This window comes from Myripristis murdjan, chromosome 6 (genome assembly GCF_902150065.1).
Source record: "Myripristis murdjan chromosome 6, fMyrMur1.1, whole genome shotgun sequence".
Classification (NCBI taxonomy): domain Eukaryota; kingdom Metazoa; phylum Chordata; class Actinopteri; order Holocentriformes; family Holocentridae; genus Myripristis; species Myripristis murdjan.
Genome location: NC_043985.1, coordinates 26,826,438 through 26,846,998, shown reverse-complemented (window position 1 = coordinate 26,846,998; position 20,561 = coordinate 26,826,438). Strand labels below are relative to the sequence as shown.

The 20,561-nt window shown below is 42.0% G+C and overlaps 3 protein-coding genes across 5 annotated transcripts; 1 reads left to right on the top strand and 2 right to left on the bottom strand.

The window, feature by feature from the left end:
* The first annotated feature begins 92 nt into the window (after positions 1–92).
* rab19 (RAB19, member RAS oncogene family) lies at positions 93–5,301 on the top strand. Its single transcript, XM_030053084.1, has 5 exons — positions 93–342; positions 1,723–1,820; positions 2,467–2,655; positions 3,219–3,402; positions 4,411–5,301. The coding sequence occupies exons 2-5, from the start codon at positions 1,770–1,772 to the stop codon at positions 4,683–4,685; spliced, it is 699 nt and encodes a 232-aa protein (XP_029908944.1). The 5' UTR covers positions 93–342; positions 1,723–1,769; the 3' UTR covers positions 4,686–5,301.
* Positions 5,090–12,452, bottom strand: hdhd5 (haloacid dehalogenase like hydrolase domain containing 5). The gene is made up of 8 exons (XM_030053080.1): positions 12,028–12,452; positions 10,407–10,610; positions 10,195–10,307; positions 9,353–9,446; positions 9,227–9,260; positions 8,964–9,138; positions 7,869–8,057; positions 5,090–6,871 (listed from the first exon to the last, which is right to left on the bottom strand). The coding sequence occupies exons 1-8, from the start codon at positions 12,136–12,138 to the stop codon at positions 6,448–6,450; spliced, it is 1,344 nt and encodes a 447-aa protein (XP_029908940.1). The 5' UTR covers positions 12,139–12,452; the 3' UTR covers positions 5,090–6,447.
* Positions 12,453–13,576: 1,124 nt separating this feature from the next.
* On the bottom strand, positions 13,577–20,528 carry ccdc77 (coiled-coil domain containing 77). 3 transcript variants are annotated; one of them, XR_003928327.1, is made up of 13 exons: positions 20,089–20,231; positions 18,681–18,727; positions 18,126–18,312; positions 17,477–17,619; positions 17,280–17,376; positions 16,392–16,473; positions 16,190–16,275; positions 15,803–15,951; positions 15,367–15,625; positions 15,087–15,212; positions 14,290–14,442; positions 13,783–13,998; positions 13,577–13,682 (listed from the first exon to the last, which is right to left on the bottom strand). XR_003928327.1 is itself a non-coding variant. In XM_030053078.1 (13 exons), exons 2-12 carry the CDS (start codon positions 18,713–18,715, stop codon positions 13,852–13,854), a joined length of 1,464 nt encoding a protein of 487 aa, XP_029908938.1. In that variant the 5' UTR covers positions 18,716–18,727; positions 20,089–20,232; the 3' UTR covers positions 13,577–13,710; positions 13,811–13,851. The 3 variants fall into 3 exon arrangements, 2 of the variants coding, with proteins under 2 accessions (XP_029908938.1, XP_029908939.1); XM_030053078.1 differs by having other exon boundaries at positions 13,577–13,710; positions 13,811–13,998; positions 20,089–20,232; XM_030053079.1 differs by lacking the exons at positions 13,577–13,682; positions 20,089–20,231 and adding an exon at positions 20,493–20,528 and having other exon boundaries at positions 13,737–13,998.
* Between the last annotated feature and the right edge of the window lie 33 nt (positions 20,529–20,561).

Sequence of the window (20,561 nt, the reverse complement as noted above, 5' to 3'; positions counted from 1 at the left end):
TTGTAACATCAATCAGTTGTCAACAAAACCACTTTTTACGATATTGAAATCAATAACACATTGGTTACACACAAACACACACACACACACACACACACACAGAGGTCATGGTTGGTCAAGGCCAAAGATAGGCCAGGCCTGGTGAAGTGCCCATCACACTCACACATTGTTCTGTGTCCAGCTGTGCCTTGTTCTTCTGTGGGCTGAGATGACGACAGAAACGAGTGAGTGGGTGGAGAGAGAGAGAGAGAGAGAGAGAGAGGAACAGAGAGAGAGGGTCTCTGACACTCAGTGCTGTATTCTCATCATTCCACGTTAGCATCTCAATGTGTGAAGCCTGAGGTAAAAACAATTTAAATTACACTATTCCATTAACCCATCTTTAACCGCACCCGCTGTGTTTCTTCATGTTTTGTGTTCTGCTGTTGCACAGATCTATACTTAGCCCCTCTCTGCTGTTATTGACTGCCGTGGAATGTGTTAGTTGACAGCAGGCAGCCAGGGGGCTAATGATGGGGGTGGGGGGCTTTTGGCCTAAGACTGATTGCATGGGACATTTTTAACATCACTGTGGGGTCCAAAGGACAGCTGCTAAGACAAAGGAATCAAGTGTTTACGTTCTGTCATGAGCAGTTGAACTGTACAAGGAGTGGTTTAAGCTGTTTACCCAAGCGTGTTTGCACACCGAGACTTGAGAGCAGAGGGATACCGGTCTTCAGGAAGGCCAGAGTCATGCCTCCGTACTTTGGCTCTGTGTGTGTTTGTGTAGATTTGAGATAATACAACAGGTTTTGCAAGGGCAACCATAAATACAAAAAAAAAAAAAAAAAAAACAGTATCCATCTTATTCATACCTATCCTGTCCTGTCAAACATACGCACATTTACAACTCTGAAACGCAAAAATTACAGTTTTTCATCTGAAAATGCACCACACTCCTTAATAAGTTCTTAATTTCAAGATTGAACCCCTAAATTGTATGTAGTTAAAGACAGGTGACTTGACAAAATTAAGGTATATCTCAGGGGTATCTCAGTATTTGTTTTTAATTAAGGGACAATCGAGGCCTTTTGGTTGCCCTTAATATGGCATTTCAGGGATAACTGAGATATATTCAAAAATCCCTTAATTTTGTACTGAAAATGTTAGGTGTTAGGCATTTTTCTAGTATCAATTCAGGAATTAAGGTAAGGAATTAAGGCAATTATTAAAATTGCATAAATGGTCATAGTCATAGTCATAGTCATATTTATTAACTCTTCGCCACAATTGTGGTATGGAGTACAAACAATACAAAATAAATGATGAACAGTCATAATGAGTCATCACAGGTCAAAGTAAAAAGAAAAAACAAGCCTGCACTCGATCATTTAAAGAGTGGCAAAACCTTCTTCAAAAAAGCACCCAATTTACATATTGTTTGTAAATTATCTGTCTTCAGTAAAGCTATACATTTAAACATAGATGGGCGATTTAAAAAATATTTAGGCAAGTACTTATTTCTGGTCTCAGACAAAATTAAATTTTTACATTCAAACTCACTTGGTGCATTTCAGAGCATTATAGTGTTGAAAATTTCTTTGTACACATACACACCTGTCTCCCCAAAATAAATTTAAATAAAAATGTGAAAATTCCTTGTGAAACCAAGAGGGAAAATGTGCAGTATGTAGACAATACATTCTTCCTAGTGTGTTTTGTTTTCTTCCCTCCTTTTTCCAGGAATTGCCTCTTTTGATAGAGCCTGAGCAGAAACTCCACATACCAGGATGCAGTGGTGCAGGTGGGCCGGCGGTTGGAAATCACACCTGCCGGGACAGGTAAGGGAGGCGTTTCTCTAATCGCCCCAAGTGAAAGTGAGTTGGGAAAAGAGCAGAGGACAGATAGAGTGACAGTGTAAAGGGCATAAGTACAGACCGGCCTAAGAATGTGGCTGATAAGCGTGAACGGAGTAAAACATGGCAACAAGTGAAGAGAAGGGCTTTTGAACGCTGATTTCCATCCTGGATTAAAAAAAAAAAAAAAAAGGGAATCCTCTGTGGGTTAAGTGAATTTCGAAGGGAGATCTTCGGTGATGGCTGTACGTCTGTGATGGGGTCCAAATGACGGGACAAGAATAAAAAAAAATGGATTTGACACTCAGGATACTAAATATTCTGCATGCACTTGTATGAGTCTATGAGTCATGTAATAACCAGAGAAACCTTTAACGGGAGGGGACGATGTGAACCGGGCAGCACACATTCACTACATGAACTTTTATACAGTTGCTGCTATAAACAGATTCACCCTTTTTTGCAGAGAAGGATGTGACTGCTGTCTCTGTAAATAGTCAAAGTTGTTATTGACACAACCTGGAGAGAACCAGTTCTGTTGCTTGGGGGCACACAAGGGCCTGGACCCAGTGTCTTGTAGTCTCAGCGAGAGTCTCAGTGTGTGCTCCCTTCCCTTCCCTCCACCATGCAGTCCACAGCGCCGGAGCATGAGGACTCCTTTGACTTTTTGTTTAAAATCATCCTGGTCGGAGACTCGGACGTGGGGAAGACCTGCGTGGTCCAGAGCTTCAAGTCTGGCATATTTGTGGAGAAGCAGCAGAACACCATCGGGGTGGATTTCACCGTCCGCACCCTGGACATTGATGGCAAGAAGGTGAAGGTGGGTGACGGACACTTTCTTCTTCTTTTTTTTTTTTTAATCTCCACTGCTGTTTTTATTTTACTGCTGCTCACATCAGTTCTGTCTTAACTTACGTGACACTGTTTTTTCTCCAACTGGGAACACTTGCATAAATAAACTAGCCTGGGGAATCATTAACATTAATCTCACATTCATCTCAACAGGGATATATAAAGAGTGTTTTTTTTTTTTGCTTTTAATTTTGCCTTCAAGCAAATGATCTCTTTTGTTAGGTTCAGTTGCAAAGTGTTTTTCCTCCCTCTGTGAAAGTGTGGCTGACTGGTCTACTTTCAGATGATATCGCCTCTGTTAGCTTTCTGGGTGTGTGTTGATTTATCAGCTGCATGGTTGTCTTGTTGTTGGGAATGTGTTTCTCTTCAGGCGAGCCGTGGTCAGAAAGGAGGACTAACCACTCTGACAAGTACATTTTGGCGATATTTATCAAGCACCCGTTTCATCCGTCAAGTTTAAACCCACCCTCTGTAAATATGTGAGACTTTCTGTGTCCTCTCGTCTCATTTCTCCTGTGCCTGTCATTGCAGATGCAGGTGTGGGACACGGCGGGGCAGGAGCGCTTCCGCACCATAACCCAGAGTTACTACCGCAGTGCCCACGGAGCGATGGTGGCCTATGACATAACACGGCGCTCCACATTTGAATCTGTGCCGCACTGGATCCAGGAGGTGGAGCAGTATGGAGCTGCCAGTGTAGTGCTCATTCTCATAGGTCAGTGCAATGACAGTCACACCAGGGACAATAAGACAATCACTTATTCCCAATATCTTGTTTTTATAGTCTTTGGTTTAAGGACATTTGATGGCAAGTGGTCTTTCATGGGAAACAGGAGAACAAGTGAGATTCTCGGTGTTTTTCAAATTGTCTTTATCGAAAAATAAGTCCTCTTGCTCTGATGAAGGTTCTTAGTCTGTATGGCCAAGAGCACATTTTTAATTATGTTGCGCTAATAAAGACCTGAGAAGTGGAAACCTGAAGTCTTGAAGCCTTGATTTTACTATGATGACCGATGTTTAACGTCCCCAGGACATGGCCTCACATGACTTCTTCTTCCTGAAAAACAGAGTATCTTAAACGGTGACATCATCCTGCTCTAGCTGGAGTGAATAAAAAATTTCAACTAATAACACCTTCACAAATCTTTAAACATCCTCTCTCATCCACCGTATACTATCAAACATAATTGAGTTTCTCTCCCAAACTGAGATCCTGTTGGGTTAGGGTTAGACCTGTCCTGTTGGTTTGCACCTGTGAATGATCCGTCCCTGCACCATGTCCCGCCCAAACGTCCTGTTTCAACAGGAACTACATCAAATCAAGAAACAAACAGTCCCTTTCATGGGTCTTCAATAATGTCAGATGTGGTGACTGACAGGTAGTAAGCACTCTTTATGGTGCATCATCTTCTAGTACAGGGTTTTTCAAACTTCTTCATGTTCTGGACGGCTACGTTGACTCTGATTAAGCCACAGACCAGAATTTGAAGTGATTCTGCCCTTATTTAAAAAGATAATGTGGATTAAGTGCTGTACCTTGATAAATTGGAATTCAAAGTTGTGAGATTTAAACAAAGTAAATCACTTGTTTTTTTTTTTTGTTTTTTTTAACCAATTCTCGGTGAATTAAAACAACCTCACTTTGAAAACAGCTGCTTTAACAAACTGACACAATCCCAGATTTCTAAATTTCTACGCTTCCTGTGCTGTTTTCTCCCTGCAGGTAACAAGTCCGACCTGCACGCTCAGAGGCAGGTGCTGTTCGAGGACGCCTGCACGCTGGCAGAAAACAAGGGCGTTCTGGCTGCTCTGGAAACCTCAGCCAAGGAGGCCCAGAACGTGGACGCGGCCTTCACCCTCATGGCCCGGGAGCTGCTGGCCCGGAACGGCCTGACGGTCCAAGACGAGGTGTCCGAGGACTCGCCTCACTTCATACTGGGCAACAACTCCCACCCGATCCACGGCAACGTCGCCTCCGAGAAAAAGTGTGGCTGCTGAGGGAACTGAAGCTGCTCAAAAATGTACTGGCAGCCTGGAAACTCACTGTCCGAGTCCGTGTATGTGTGTGTGTGTGTGCGTGTGTGTGAGTGTGTGTAGGTGACAAGTTTCTCTATGATGACGGAGTGTGATGTAAATGAAACAAGTTACAGAGGAAATCAAACTATTTGTGTGACACAGTGTGTGAGAATGGAAGTTTTGTAGATTTTTTTCAGATGTACAAGACTATCGTTATGTGCATTTTCCTAATTATATCATCTAACTTTAATAGAATCAGTGTACAACAGGTTTCAAATGGCAGTTGTTTATTAAACTTTTGTAATATCCATTCAGCCATAAGTATTTGCTGCTGTAGGGTTCTGTGCTAATGTGATATGATATACAGTCTATGTGTCCACTTGAAAAACATTGCCTTCCATCTTTTTAATGGCTCTGTCATACAGTTTGAACAGTATATTCCAGTTTTAAACCTGCCATTTGCAAACTTTACATTGTTACAGCTGTCAGTTACAGACATCCATGGATTTGAACATATCACACCAGCACCGTATAGACTTTTATCTGGTGCCATAACTTTAATTAAACATCTTCTCCCAACAAATCTGCCAACAAAAAAGAAATGTAAGATCCTTTGTTAACTTATCATAATCATAACCATTTCACAGTGTAGCAGCACCATTTTCACCATTCTCGCAACCACAGAGCATCATTTCACTACTGGTAGCTCTTCCTTCAAATTTACTAGGTAGTTGCTTTAAAAACTCTTGAATAAAATCAAAACCAGCTGAGGTAATGCATTGAAGCTTCGCCACTTAGATAATCTCTTAAGTATTCATGCTTCTGCATTCTCTTTAGCTCAAGCAGAAACATATCTGCTAAAAACAAACAGCAGAACTGATCCTAAGAGGCCAGAATTTAAGGAGGGGGGTATTTTGGGTTGGCAACGTGACCTAGTTAGCCTGACTAGTGTGCAAAGAGAACCGTGTGAAACTTGAGGTGGAAAATGTGTCGCGTTATCATGAACCAACCGACTAGAGGGCACAAGTCTGCAAAGTTTTCTATCAAAATGAATGTTTCTCAGCTTAAAGTGTAACTGTGTTTGAACTCTTGCCTTGACCTGATACATAAACATGATAAAAGTGTTGGTAGCAGTGTGGTGTGAGTGCATGTAACTCGTTTTGAACAGACAAAACACTGAAGCTAATGGCTGTTGTGCACACCTGAATGATGGGTGCAGGGAGAAATTTGCAGATAATGCAATTGAAGGTTACACTCCTGCACAACGATGCACCAAAACCTTGCATAAATAAATCTTATAGTGAAGTGTGCAGGAGTGTGTGTGTGTGTGTGAGGAAGAACAGGGTCCCACTTGGTGAACCCACCCAGTGCAGGTACAGTAGACAGGTCATGCCCTGTGTCTGTTGGTCATGAATAATACTACATATACTGCAGCAGTCTATGACACGCTAGCCATGTATGAATGATAAATGTCTTTTTGATTTCACCATAATCAACATTTTTCAGTATTTTTTCAGCGTCTCGACTGCTTGTTTTGCAGCCGATTCCATGGCACATCTAGACGGCCTGGCTGCAGTAACAGCTCCGTCTCCCCTGTGATAATCAAAGACATAAAATATATAAAATAACTCAGAACTATAAGCCTCAGCTACTACCAGTAAAACAGCATTAGAGCTGTTCTCTCAGGTGGTACAAAAGGGGAGAGGGGACGGATGTGCAGGTGGAGATCAGCCCAGGTTTCTTTTTACTCCAGCGGCCAGCCTTCCTGTTGGAACACCATCTCCACGGCCTCCCTCACGTCCTGCACCACGAAGGACGGCTGGGTCAGGCTGGGGTCAAAGCGGAAGTCCCTGTGCCCGTGGAAGATGCGCTGCTCGGTGACGGTTTGCGTGGGGTCGGAGGGCAGCTCCTTCTGGTCTCTCCTGTACACGCCCGTACACACCAGGATGGAGCTGCAGCTCTCGGGCAGCCGCTCCTCTGTCACAAACACACCCGACTCTCCGCCCAGCTCTGCTGAAGTCATCTTAGGGGGGTCCGCGAGTGTTTCGGCCTGGTACTCCCCACCTCCTCCACCACTCTTAGCCTGGATCTGGGCCCTGGCTCTCCTGGAGGCCTGGAGGTAGCGGTTGTAGAGGTTGGCCCCATATATGTCAGCCATTGGGTTATCACTATAAAGAGGTGGAGTGGCATAAGAACCAGTTTAATGTTAAATCACATCTATTGTAAGGCACAAGTGTTGGATAAGAGAGTGAATACATCTCAGATGCTGGCCTGAATACAAGAATTATCTACTGTCAGAAACAAGGGGTACAGTAAGAGTGCATTTCTGTCCCCCAAGGTACAATCTTTTCAACAAAGTTTATAATGTTCAGTTTTTGTTGACATTGTGGAGAATGTGTAAATTTAATTCTATGTTTATTATTGAGATTGCAGTTTGCAGAGGTCTTGTACTGGACTACATTATATTGAGAGCTGTTTCTAATTTTTTGTCCTCCCTATTTATATATAATGAGGGGGGACAGAATAGTGGAAACAGCTCTCTGTCCAGTCTAGCAGCAGCACTAACTATGAGCTCAATGCCAAACACAGAAGTGAATGAACACCTCTATTACTGTGACAAAAAGAAAACCTGAGCATTATAGGCAGCAGAAAAGGAAACTTAATGGCAGAACAGGTGGACTGGAGTGTATTAGATTTTGCAGGTGGGCCCGATTAAGTGGCCACTGAGTGTATATTCCCAAGCAGTAGAGGGTACATGTATGTACTGTTTCCTCTTAATGTTAAGGTACAATATTATGAGACATCATTTGTTAGGCCAAATACAATGAATAAATGAATGAATGAATGAATGAATAAGTACGGTAAAAGATTAATTTAAGGCACATTTTTACTTGTTGGCTATGGAGGAGTAGCTTTGAAATGACTTGTGGATATGAAAAAAGGTAATATAATTATCCAGTCAATATTGTAGTTCTAATATAAGAGCAAGACAGGACTCTATAAGGTACAAACCACAAGGGTAGAAATAAGTATCCAATGTTAAGGCTATAAAAGCTGTGCCTTAGAGGGGACTGCCCCAGCGGCAAGCCGCTGTACCCCTAAAGGTACAGTTTATGTGCTTTATTTTCTGAAAGTGTAAGCCAGGGACTAATCTCGGTCGCTCACCCTATAGCGTAGAGCCGGTCCACAGGCTCGGTCCAGCCCAGTCTCTCAGCCTGCTGTCGGATCAGCACCTCAGCGTAGTTGTACGTCACCACGCTGGGCTTCCCGATGAGGGCCTCGTACTTCAGCTCACAGCCTGTGATCTTCTTGTACAAGCTCTCCAAACACACGAGGAACATACCATGACCGAACCTGTGAGAGAGGGACATTTAGAAGAATAACACACATATGTTCAGACAACTTTTCAGTGGTCCTACATGTTATGTTTGGGTTACATGTATAAAAAAATATTTTTGATGAAATGACTGAAGAATCCATGAGATAAAACTGATCAACACAAGGTCAAGGCACATTTCAAGCTTCTGTAAAGTGTACTCTTACTTCCTTGATTTGATGTAGTTCCTGTTAAAACAGGACGTTTGGGCAGAACATGGTGCAAGGACGGATCATTCACAAGTGCAAACCAAAAGGACGACAGTTTGGAGGAGAGGCACAATTTTATTTAAAGGGCTAAATGGATGGGAGGGGATGTTTAAAGATATGTGAAGGTTTTATTGGTTGAAATTTTAATTTACACCCATTAGTGCAGGATGATGTCACTACTTAAGTCACTCTATTTTACAGGAAGTAGAGGTCATGTAAGGCCATTTCATGGGGAATTTAAAGCCTTAGTTTTTCCACATGTTATCACAATTTGTCTGTGTCCAGGAAATGCAAATGCAATTTGAAGGTTCACAGTAACAAGCACTGTGTATCTCACTTGGGCAGTCTATCTGTGTCTGCGTGTATCTGAGACTGCAGCTGGAGTGTGTGTGTTTGATTGATCTGTTTTGTAGTGTCAGAGCTCTGTTTTGGACGGACTTTATTGTCAAGCGAGGGCAGGTGCAACCCAACAAGCCAGGTGATACTTTCAACCTTTCTCAGTAGCAGAGATGGAGACAGTTTCCAGCTACTGGCAAAAAGCTGGAAGCCCATTTTAGTTTACCCACAAAGCACCATACACAAGAATAGTGTACCAATATAATAATAATGAGGATAATAATGATAATCACCAAAAAACATGATTGCAGCTTGAAGTTTTGGTTATAAACTGTGTACCTTGGACTTTTCGCCTCCGCCATCCAGAGCAGGTCCATGTTGCAGGCCAGGACGGGGATGTGTGGGTAGTGCAGGGAAGTCAAAGCATTTCCAGCCTTCCCATTGGTCAGGAGGACATCGATGATCAGCTGCAGGTTGGTCTCCCATCTGATCGGCTCACCAAATAAAATAACAGCTGTGAGACAAAAAAAGACAATGTATAAGATGCATAACGGCCATGTGTAATCGAGCATTATGATAACAAAAACCTTCTGAAAACAAACCTTCTATTGGACGTAAGCCTTTGGTTGGTGGAACCTGCGGGATACGAAACACACAGTTCTGAGATTCTCACATGGCACTCTTCATCGATTCACAATCACATCAAAAACATCAGGACCGATACTCACGACGTCTTTGGGTCTTCTGTTGTGATCCACGACGTCTAGAAGAGGATACGCCTCTCGCAGCATGTCTATGGTAACGACATCCTGAAAGCCCAGGCTGAAGTTTGGCAGGTTAAAGTCAGAAACAGGTGAAGAGGGAAGACAGGAGACAGACAATGCAACAAATATTTCCATCAATCATAAACACAACCAAAACAGCGTGAAACCATGTGTGGAGTTTCACATTTGTGAGCAGCATAATTTGTTTTCTGAGGCATAAATGCTGCTGCTATAGGAAAAAAAAATCATATTTCTAACTTTGAAGGGAAATTTAAGGGGACATGTTTGATAAATCAGTGTTCAAGCGGTTAAATCCTATCCTATGTGTCATCTAATTTTCCCATCTTAGACCAGTGCAGGATGATTAGTCCAGAAGATTTTGACACAATAAATGAAAACAACCTTAGACCCTACAAGAGAACAAAAAGCTAAAAAGGGCCTCACACAGAAGGAATCCCTTGTTCTGGACAGTAAGATGTCCATAACATTATCATGAATCCTTATCCAGCAGTTCTGGGCAAAATACGCCCACAAACGCTGTGATTGGTCAGAAAATTCATTGCACCTATTGCCCATTCGCTAAAACAGCCTGGATATACAACGGCTGAGAAAGCCCTCAACCAACCCTTCCCCTGTCTACAATCTCTGTTTGTTGAGAGCGGGCAAACAAGGTTTACACGCTGATAACGAGATGAAACATTAACAAAAACAGAATATGAACGTCTGAGGGGGTGAAAAACACCCTGAGGAGTTTGCGGGGACACAGACGTCCAACCCGATCACCAGGTTGAAGACAGACAGGATACTTGTGAGCCACCTCCTCCACAGGGCCCTGTCCTGACACCAGCACGCGCATGTTGTGAAACTGAGTGAACATTCGCAAAGGACTGTGGGACAGCATCACCTGGTCTGGAGACACCTGAGGAAAATTAAACACAGATGAGACACAGAAACACAGATACAGACATAAATATGTGTGGAGGCACAGCGGTCGGTGCTTTGAGGGCGAGCGCCTCACCTCCACCTCCAGCAGGTGTGACAGCTGCTCGGCTTTCGCCTGCCTCATGCAGTTCCCGGCGTTGGTGACGAATACCACGGGCATCTTGTAGCGCCCGTTGCGGTCCACCAGGTTTCTGAAGCACTGCTTGGCGGCGGGGATGGGCGTCCGGCCCCGCAGCAGCACGCCATCGATGTCAAAGAGGAGCCCAAAGGAGCCGGGGCGCTGAGGGCACAAAGTGTGTGTGGGGCAGAAAGGTTATGACCATTAAAGAAAACCAGCTGTGAGAGACCATTTTTGTAAACTGAAATAAAAATGAAAAAGAGAATTTCCAAAAAACAAGATAACATACTGAAACTGTATTGTGTTTACAAAACTAAAAATTATAGAGAAAACGTCTTTAGTTTTCATCTTTGTCAGTTCACTTGGTCTTTCATCTGTCCTGAGTGAATACATTATTTTAAGACGGTATGTTTTTTTGTTGAGTTTTATAACACAGTCCTTTTTGCACCTTTTTGAATCTCACCAGACAAATACCCCATATTACAAAACAGGACTTAAACTAACACTGAAACTAATAAAATCTAAAGTAAACCACCAAAACTGCTTTAAAAACTAAAGAAAATTAAACTAATGAAAAGTGCAAAGCTATAATAACCTTGGTAGAGGCAGTATACAGAAAATAACAGAATAGTTATTAATTTGTTGGGACCGTTATTTGCCATAGGAAAGACATGGGAGACTGGCCAAGACTTTGTTCCCAGAGCTTAAAAAAAATCAGAGCATTGGTGTGGGAACAGATAAAAGCTCAGTGTAAGCAGGAAGCTGATAGTGCAAAGGAATAATAAATGCAGCTGTGAAGGTGGTGCAAGGAAAACGAAAGTTAAGCACACCACATGGTAATTATTTCACTGTGAGGGCTGGGATTAGGCTTGGGGTTTCAGGGCGATGCTCACAGGGCACAAGAGAGATTTAACCCTGCTATTATCTTTGGGTTCAATTTGACCCCCATTCAGAGTTTAGCATCTCTTAATACATAACGAACATCATTATCTTTGCTTCATATAATGTCTTTTCCTAACTCAACAGGGACAAGTGGGTAAACATAAAATGAATGAATCTTCAATGTCCTGCGCACATTTGGTACCCATCAGTGTTTCTCTGGGATCTATTTGACTCCAGGCTTTTGTGTTGTATAAAACATAAGAAATATCAGCATTTTGCATAAATATGCTTTGTTTTGGATGACACTTGGGAACTACAGCATGGCATTTATAATCTTCTGTAGCAGTGAAAGAACCAGTGATAGTCAATGAGACATTTGGGACGGAAAAACATGATTCCCACAGGAAATTTGATGTATAAGGAGAGGTGAATGTTGAGTCATATTTTATTTAAAAAGCCATTTAGGTCGTCAACAAAGCACGTAAAGTAGCTGACACATAAACTTGGGTGACAATTATTATTATAATCATTTTCTGGAGGTTTAAATTACTGGGAACTGGTAAAAAAAAAAAAAAAAAAAAAAAAAAGTAGATTTGAAGGTAACTGGGTTAAATGAGGCAAAGGTGACAGTGCTCAAATAAGGACATGAACTCCAAGCTTGTTGTTCATCATCTCAGCTGCATGTCTCAGGACTTACGTGGCTGTAATTCCGTGAGGACGCAGGCGAGACGCGTTTTTGTGCGGCGGCTCCCTCGCAGCTCGACTTCAGCAGCGCCCAGCCGCCTCTCCAAGATCTGATCCTCTGCATTCCTCCGGTAATGTGACACAGGCCGGGTAAACAAGACAATAGCAGACACAACAAGGCTAGCTTCAGCCGGCTGTTAGCTCAAATCACCTTAACCGTCTCCTTGTGTAAGTTTGGCAGCCGAGGAACCGGATCATGGTAGTTCAGGCCGATCTGTGTGCTATCTCCTCATGTCTTCAGCTGACCCGATCTGTTAGCTTGTAGCCGCCACCATTCACTTCACTACACACACACACACGCAAACACGCACACGCACGCACACTTTACACACAAGCCGATTGCTGTCTCAGCTGTCAATGAATGGGCATGCGCGAAGCCCAAACCCAAAACCTCCGGATACGCACGATGCTTTGTTTTTTCCCCCTCCACCCGCATTCCGGGAAGGCCCGCCCTACTCTGCCTCTGATTGGCTAGGACTCGTTGCCCCCCCCGTTACATGTTTATCAATACGAGTGGGTGGAGCTATGGTTAATGGCAGCCAATCATAGGCAGACTACGGGGGTCTTCGCAGAATGCGGGTGGGAAAAAATGGCGCAGCTACAACACAACGTCATCTCCTCACGGACACCAAGAAAGGAAAAAAAAAAATTTGCAAATTCTACAATTATACCCAAACTAATTTTCCGGTCATGTGAGGGGGGTTGAATGTATTTGAAGCGCAATTTTGAATTAAGTAACATAAAAACTAAATTAAAAAAAAAAAAAAAAGAGTTCACAAATAATAGACTGTAAAGCAACTTTAGTGTAAGAATCGGCATGACAATAGAATTGAGTTTATATCACAACTATTTAAAGTTTGGAAACAGTGCTCTTACAATGAATTCTTCAACAAAACTGGCATCCCAGTAAAAGCCGGAGGATATGATACCGAGTTTAGGTCCCGTTGAGATGATCTTTTTTCTTTTTCTTTCTTTTTTGCAATGACAAACTAAGAACACAAGAGGATTTTAGTGCTGCTGTTATTCTTGATGGTGTAGATATGATATCCATACTAGCAAAACGTATTAATAGACATATAAAGGTTAGGGTCTTAGCAGTTTAAAAATGGTATCTAAGTTGCCTCATTACTTCGAAAAGTCAGTGAAAACATGCTGTGTAAAAGTGGTGACTGTGAGTCCTCTGTGTTCCATCATTCATGTGGTGTTTCTAGTATTTTGTCCACCCCTGTATATGAGACCCTGTTCTGTTCTCTGCCAGCTGTTCTGTCTGATTCTGTCTCAGGACAAAACGTCATATATTCAGGGTGTCTTGTACTTCCTAAAATGATAAACAAGATAAGAACATCATTTCCATCTTTTAAATTGGGTTTTGTCTTTAAATTGTTAAAATGTTAATTCTTCTACTGTTTTGAAACGCCAGATTGTTGCTCCTATCTTTTCAGAATTCAGAAGTTACCGGACTGAAGTGAATCCCTGATGCTTTATAATCACCATAACAAATATAAAAACACGTCTTTATTGACTAAAAAGTACAACATGGAAATGTCATTCAGTCAAATCATGGCAAAATGCAGATGAAGACTCAGTAGTAAAAACACACACACACACACACACACACACACACACACACACACACACACACACACACACACACACACACACACACACACACACACACACACACACACACACACACACACACACACACACACACACACACACACACACACACACACGTCTGGTTGATCGTCACACAGATGCACAGATTGGCTTGTTTTCAGCTGAATCGCAGCTCATTTTCCAGTCCGTAGATTTTAGCCTTCAGGGCCATCAGCTCACCCTGGACCTTCTTCGTCCTGGAATTGGTCTGGCGAACCTCGTGCAGAATTGCTAAATCCTGGTTTGGGCCGACACTCAGGGTAACCTGCAGCCCAATATGTCCCAGTGAATATATACATGTGAGAAAAAACAGTTTAAATGAAGCTTTCTCATGTCAAGATGTCAAAATTCAAATTTCAGCTTTTTCCAAGGTTAATTTGGAAATGATGTAAAGAAGGTGGGAACTATGTGATGCTAAAGAACAAAAACATTTTATTTGCTCATACTAATATCAAAACTGAACAGCACTTCAAAGCAAAATACATAATTTGATGATTTGGAAATGACAAAATACCACACACTGCAGACTGAAACAGGGAATCGCAGTCCTTTTTACCTTGAGGAGCTGTTTCTCCACATCTTTGAGTTTCTGTCGGAGCAGTTTGAGGTCGGTCTTGAAGCCCTCCACCTCCATCGCCCTCCGCTTCTCCAACGCTTCATAACGCTGAGTCATCAGCTGCAGGCGTTTGGCCATCTTGTCTGAACGCTCCTGCACACAAAGAATGACTTGGCGTTTGTTTTGCTTTGCAGGCACTTTGCATTGCTTTGCACCAGAAACTTGGGGATCATCACAAAATATTAACTTAAATAAAGAATACTGTCAGTCACAGAGTTGAATAAGGATTTTCCAGCCACATAAAAACATTGTTTAGTGGTCATGTAAACCCAACAGGACAAAACACAACACAGTCAAGATGATGACAAACTTCTGCCAGACTGATTTGTTGGCACCTGGAGAACGAAATTTAATATAAAATAAAGTATCAGACTTCTACCATTATTTTGTGCCAGGTGTCTTTTTAAAAAATATAAATATTGAACAATCTTTTGTTTGTAGCTGAACATAAAGTTTGTGTCAATATTCTAAATATAAAGGACTAAACTCTTCAAGTGTGCTAGAGGACCATTTATTTGCCAAATATTCAATTAACTGGACTCCTTATACTTTGAGCCAAAAACAGGAATTTTCAGAGGGTCTTTCATTCAGTAACTATTATTTTTTTTTTCAAAAAGTGTTAGCCTATACCATGATATGTACACTTACTATGCAAAATTCTAAAAAAAAAAAAAAAAAAAAATGTTTTAAAGGTAGGGCTATATCGCTTATCATTATCATCAATCCAATTGCTGTACCTTGAATATCTCCCTGCCCACGTCACCCTCCTCTCTGATTTGGGCCAGTTCTGTCTCCAGAGTGATGCACTGCTCCCTGTACATCTCTGCCAGGCGGTGGGCTTGCTTTAGTTCCTCCTGCACTGCCTGAAAAAAATGAACAGAATAAGGTTAAAAAAAATTATCAAATGCATGGCCTTTTTCTTAAAATAATGCTGCACACAGTCTTGTTACAGATATGATCATACAGGCAGTGTTTTATGATAGATAAAAACATTCAAACAGAAAAGATGTGGCCTACTTTGAGCTCCTCCTTGTGTGCCGTCTGTGACTCCGGCTGCGGCCGGGTGAGCAGCAGTGTGGTGCTGCTCGGTGGCCACCCTCGCCCCGGCTCATCACCTCCCCGCCCGGTTTTCCTCAGACGGTCGTGGCAGGAGTCCAGGTCCCTCAGCAGCCGGTCCTTCTCCACCATCCAGCTCTTCTCATGCGCCCGCGTCTCAAACTTCAGCTGTAGGAAATCCCTGGTGCTCTCGTAGAGCAGGTTCTGGGTGTGCTGGAGTCTGATGTGGAACAGCAAGAGGAAGAGAGAGGGGGAATTATAAGAAGAGGTGAAACTGAAGAACATATTTAACAATGATCAACATGCGAGAGGGAAGTAAGTCAGCTCCAGGTGGAATGGTAGCATTAAATGTTTTACTCCAGCAGCATCTGTCAGATGTTATAAATAAAAGACCCACTTGTCAGTCAGAGCGGTGATGCGCTCCTTGTCTCTCTGGTGCTGCACCTGTCGCTCCTCTGCCTGGATCCTCCGGTCCTCCTGCAGAGACTCCACCTGCTCTTTAGCCAGACGGGCTTGTTCTTCCAACTGACCCTGCAATGCTTCCACCTGGAAAAATACGCCATGAAATACAGCATCTGCAAAATAAAAGCTAGGGAGGTTCAGTCCCCAGAATGTTGCGAATGCCAAAGTTGGGTCATGGAGAAAGAAAAACAAATGACTGCAAACACAAATGCATGACATGTGGCAACAGTAAAGATGACCGAAAAATCAAGTGCTGTCGATGGTGAGTGATTTGTTTGAGTGGCGATGCGTATGTGAGAGATGACAGAAGTGGATTTTTTACCTGCAGCAACAAAGTCTGGTTGTCCTTGTACTGTTCCGCACTCTCTCCATTCACTCCTTCGGCTAATTTTGACCTCCTGCTACTCTCTGGTCAGACACACAAGAAATCAAAATGGTACAGTCAGGGAAACACCTTCTCTTTCTGAAGTGATTATTCTACTTTTTACAGATCAAAGACCTCTGCTAAAAATATTTCACCAAACCTTTTTTGGTTGGAGGTCTTAAGTTTGTTGGCCTGAGACTGAGATTTTCCTGCAACTCAAGGTTCTTCTGTGGGATTGTGACCTGAAATAAAAACAGACAGTAAATATTTGATTTTCTGCCTTTCTTTGCAATGTTACAGTCGAAATTAAAAATGTATCGAACTGTCATTTCTCTCAACTATCTAAATCAACATGCCCCAAAATGGCAAAGTGAACGCATGAATGAATGAATGATGAATGAATGAATGAATGAATGAATATTTGTATTTTATTATTTTATAAATATTATTATTTATAATTCTGCAGTAAAATTATTTTTTGTGGCATTTCTGCTGTTTCTACTGAAACGTGGTAGGAGCAATATAATTTTAATTTTAAAATTAATTACAGAATAATGCCATTTAAATAAATATTCAGCCCCATCACACTTAGTGGATGTATGAATATAAAAAAAAATTGCAAAGAAAAAAAAGCATTTTGACATTAGATTTATTGTTGCAGACCAGCAGGAACAAGTCTACTTTCAGCAAACAAAGCAAAATACAGTTAATGATGCTGCACCATGCGCATAAAGTATCAAGTGAGCAGCAAATGAGGAACGCTGAGCATGTCAAAGCCTGCTGTGCGGTTATTTTCAGTCATTATATGCAATGAAAGTGGATACATCACTTTGTGTAAAATAAGCAAAAGCAAAGACAGATGTTTACTACAACTCCTGGATGTTCTACTGTCAGTGATAGAGATGCTCTCAAGGTGAACACTAATTATGTCTGGAAATGTGGGAAATGACAAACAAATAACAGAAGTCATAACAGAAGTCTGTATTTACATTCACTGCATACACACCGCTAATGTGAAAAATCACAGCTACAAAGTGAACCTGTGTACCTTGTGTGGAGGATCTCTGTGGAAGTACGTGATCTCTCCAGCATCAGGGCCCACCAGGGCGAGGAGGTGCTGGATCTTCTTCCTGTCCTCCAGCTCTCTGCGCACGCACACACACACACACACACACACACACACACAGTTATCGGTCTGACTAAATGTCGTTCTTACAGTAGCAGTGTTCTTGCAGAGTCACCCACCTGATCTTTAGTCTGTCGTTTTCTGCATACAGTCGCAGGGACTGCTCTCTCTCCTGGAAAAGATACACCTGCATGTCACTCAGGGCGTTTTGCAGCTCAGTGATCTCCTCTTCTCGCTGTCGTACCTCCCACTGAAGTTTATGCTGGGAAAATAAGAAAGGCAGAGCAGCAGACAATTAGGCAAAGACACTGACCAGGGGGTGTAACGTTTTTGGGTCATGATTTCAGTTTCAGTTCGGTTCGTTTGGAACATCAGGTAGAAAAAACAATCACTACTATTTCTAATGTTCTTTGTATTCTGTCTTATTTGCAAAACTACCTTTATGCATTCAGTGATTTGGGATAACAGTATGATATCAACAAATATACTTTCAAAGGCCAAAGTAGAATTGGACCATTTAAAATTAACATACTAACAATACTTTCAGTATATTCATTAGTTCATCAGCTGAGTGTGTGGTTTGATGGCTCTAATGCAGTGGATGTATTTTTAACACTCTACTTTGTATGGTGTATTGTGTATTGAACGGTTTGTTTTTGGACAGTATGGTTTTATACCCATGCTTCCTGTCACTTGTTTTCTCCCTCTCTAAATCTCTCTCTCTTTCTCTCTCAAATAGGAAAACACAAAAACTATTAACTGTCTCACCTGATCCTCTGTGATTTTTCTGTACTTCTCCAACATCTGCAGCAGCTCCTCATGTTCCCCGTCAAACTCGGCGATCTTCTGTCTGTAAAACTCCAGAAGCTCCCTGGAAGGACGCAGGTACGCCAGACGCTCATGGATGGGGGGAAGTGGGGAGTCTGGCTCCTGGCCTGGGGTACGACTGTTGGATCTGAAACAGAAAAAAAGAGAGAAGTGACTTGTCCTGGCATAACACATGCCATCTGGGGGACGCTTTCATCCAAATTATTAAATTAAAACATAGTAGTTTAAAACCATGATTACAAACTATTCCGCTCTTGAATGTCACTGTTTTCAACTGTGTTCTGTTGTTGTTAGTTTGTTTCCTCATCAATTATTTTTGTGTGTATTTATCCTGTCTTTAACTGTACTCTAGACATCACTGAAAATGAATGCCTGCCCTCAGTGATCCTCAAGATTTAAATAAAAGTTGAATGAGAAAATGACACATTAGAGCTTCTCCTCACAGACAACCGGCGTAAATGTGTTTGTGTAATTATGTTTATAGAGTGGCCTTACCTGTGTGGCACTGCAGCTCTCGCTGGGGACTCCATCCTCGTGTGATGCTGAAAACAAGAATGAAAAACATTACGTCTTTACATTATGTCATACAAGATGACACCGTGGGAGGGATGGGATTATTATGGGATTATAAAATAGTAGCTGTTTTTGTGGGAAAACTTTGGGATGAGAGCAAACTATTTTGTAGAGAAACAGGAGAATGCAGCCTGGTTACACCTGGCAGGGGCTTTTTCAATATTGTGCTAATTTTCACAGACACAGGAGTCAGTTCTGATTTCATATCCATATCCACATATACACTACTCACAAAAAGTTAGGGATATTCGGCTTTCGGGTGAAATTTCAGGATGAACCTAAAATGCATTATAACCTTTACAGGTGAACTTAATGTGACCTTCTGTAAACTTTTGAATGCACATGTCCAACTGTTCAATGTTTCAGTACTTTTTGCACAAGTTGCTGTTTTCTAACAAGGAGTTTAACGGCAAAATTCACAACAGGTGTTTGATGCTCCAGCTCATCGAGGTCGTATCATTAAGGAATGGCTGCTGGAGACTGGGGTACCTCAGATGGAGTGGCCTGCACTTTCTCCAGACCTGCATCCCATAAAAAACCTATGGGATCAGCTGAGTCGCCATGTAGAGGCTCGGAGCTCTGTACCCCAGAACCTCAATGTCCTGAGGGCCGCCCTTCAAGAAGAGTGGGATGCCATGCCTCAGCAGACAATAAGTCGACTTGTGAACAGCATGAGACGTCGTTGTCAAGCTGTAATTGATGCTCAAGGGCACATGACAAGTTATTGACACTGACATTTTTTGTTGTGGTATATCCACCACTGTTGTTGGCTTTTGTTTCAAGAAATTGTTTGAGATGAGGAAATCACCAGTGCATGCTTCTACTTAAATGCCCTACTTTCATGATATAATATCACTGTAGCGTGAACTTTTTACATTTTCCATACATTTCACCAAAAAGCCAAATATCCCTAACTTTTTGTGAGTAGTGTATATCATATCCACAGATAGGTTTTCCCTTTAAATTGCTCGTGGCTTCCCGTCGCCGTTGCTATGGATTGGTCGCGGGGGGACGCGGGACGTTTGAAAACAACAGTCGTGCAAAAAACCTAAAACTATCATTATGAGTATTCATCACTTTTTTTATGAGTGACACACATTCATATTCACAGCTAACACACACTCAGCCAACAGTTAGCTTATCTCGGTGGCTAATCACCCAGCTTACAATACTGAAACGTTAGCAGAGTTAGGAGAAGAGAAGGTGAATCCTCTCTAAAAAATGGCTAAGTTGCATTTAAATAAAGTACACAGAGGCACAATAAGATAGCGAAGATGTTACACTGTGTTTGTGATAAATAAAACATATTTTAAAAACGTAATTTTCTTACTTTTCACCGTTTCACACACCCCCAAGCTCGGCTTCCTTGTCGAGCGTTTGAAAGCCGGAAGTTTACGGTTCGACGTTTTTTCTTCGTGGCAAAGAAAGTTGGAGACTAGTTGGTTTGTATCTTATCGCCATCTAGCGACATTGTTGTGGTGATGCTCACATTATTATTGTGGTCGATACTCCTTTTGACATGTTATAACCCTACAACTTGAAGTGTAAATTATTTGGCATTTACATATGCTAACGTGGAGCTTTTGCAAGGCAGGTTAGCCGCGTTTCATCACGTCCAAAGGCTTGATAAAAGCACATTATTATTTATTTAACATAGTCGTGGCCTGACAAACGAATAAAGTGTCAGTCAAGGCATTGCGTTTAAAACGTGTATTTTTTATTTAGTTGGCAAACCTTGCGTCAGGATGCACTCCATCTAATTCCAGCTTTTCCGTTGTACCGCTGCCAGCTTCGTCAAGTTTG

Coding starts and splice junctions, on each gene's coding strand:
- rab19 (XM_030053084.1), top strand. CDS start 1,770: ATGCAGTGGTGCAGGTGGGCCGGCGGTTGGAAATCACACCTGCCGGGA. Junction 1,821..2,466: donor AATCACACCTGCCGGGACAG/GTAAGGGAGGCG, acceptor TCCACCATGCAG/TCCACAGCGCCGGAGCATGA. Junction 3,403..4,410: donor TGTAGTGCTCATTCTCATAG/GTCAGTGCAATG, acceptor TTCTCCCTGCAG/GTAACAAGTCCGACCTGCAC.
- hdhd5 (XM_030053080.1), bottom strand. CDS start 12,138: ATGCAGAGGATCAGATCTTGGAGAGGCGGCTGGGCGCTGCTGAAGTCG. Junction 9,447..10,194: donor GTGGAGGAGGTGGCTCACAA/GTATCCTGTCTG, acceptor GCCAAACTTCAG/CCTGGGCTTTCAGGATGTCG. Junction 8,058..8,963: donor GCGGAGGCGAAAAGTCCAAG/GTACACAGTTTA, acceptor CCTCTCTCACAG/GTTCGGTCATGGTATGTTCC.
- ccdc77 (XM_030053079.1), bottom strand. CDS start 18,715: ATGGAGTCCCCAGCGAGAGCTGCAGTGCCACACAG. Junction 17,620..18,125: donor GAAAAATCACAGAGGATCAG/GTGAGACAGTTA, acceptor TTATTTTCCCAG/CATAAACTTCAGTGGGAGGT. Junction 17,377..17,476: donor AACGACAGACTAAAGATCAG/GTGGGTGACTCT, acceptor GTGCGTGCGCAG/AGAGCTGGAGGACAGGAAGA.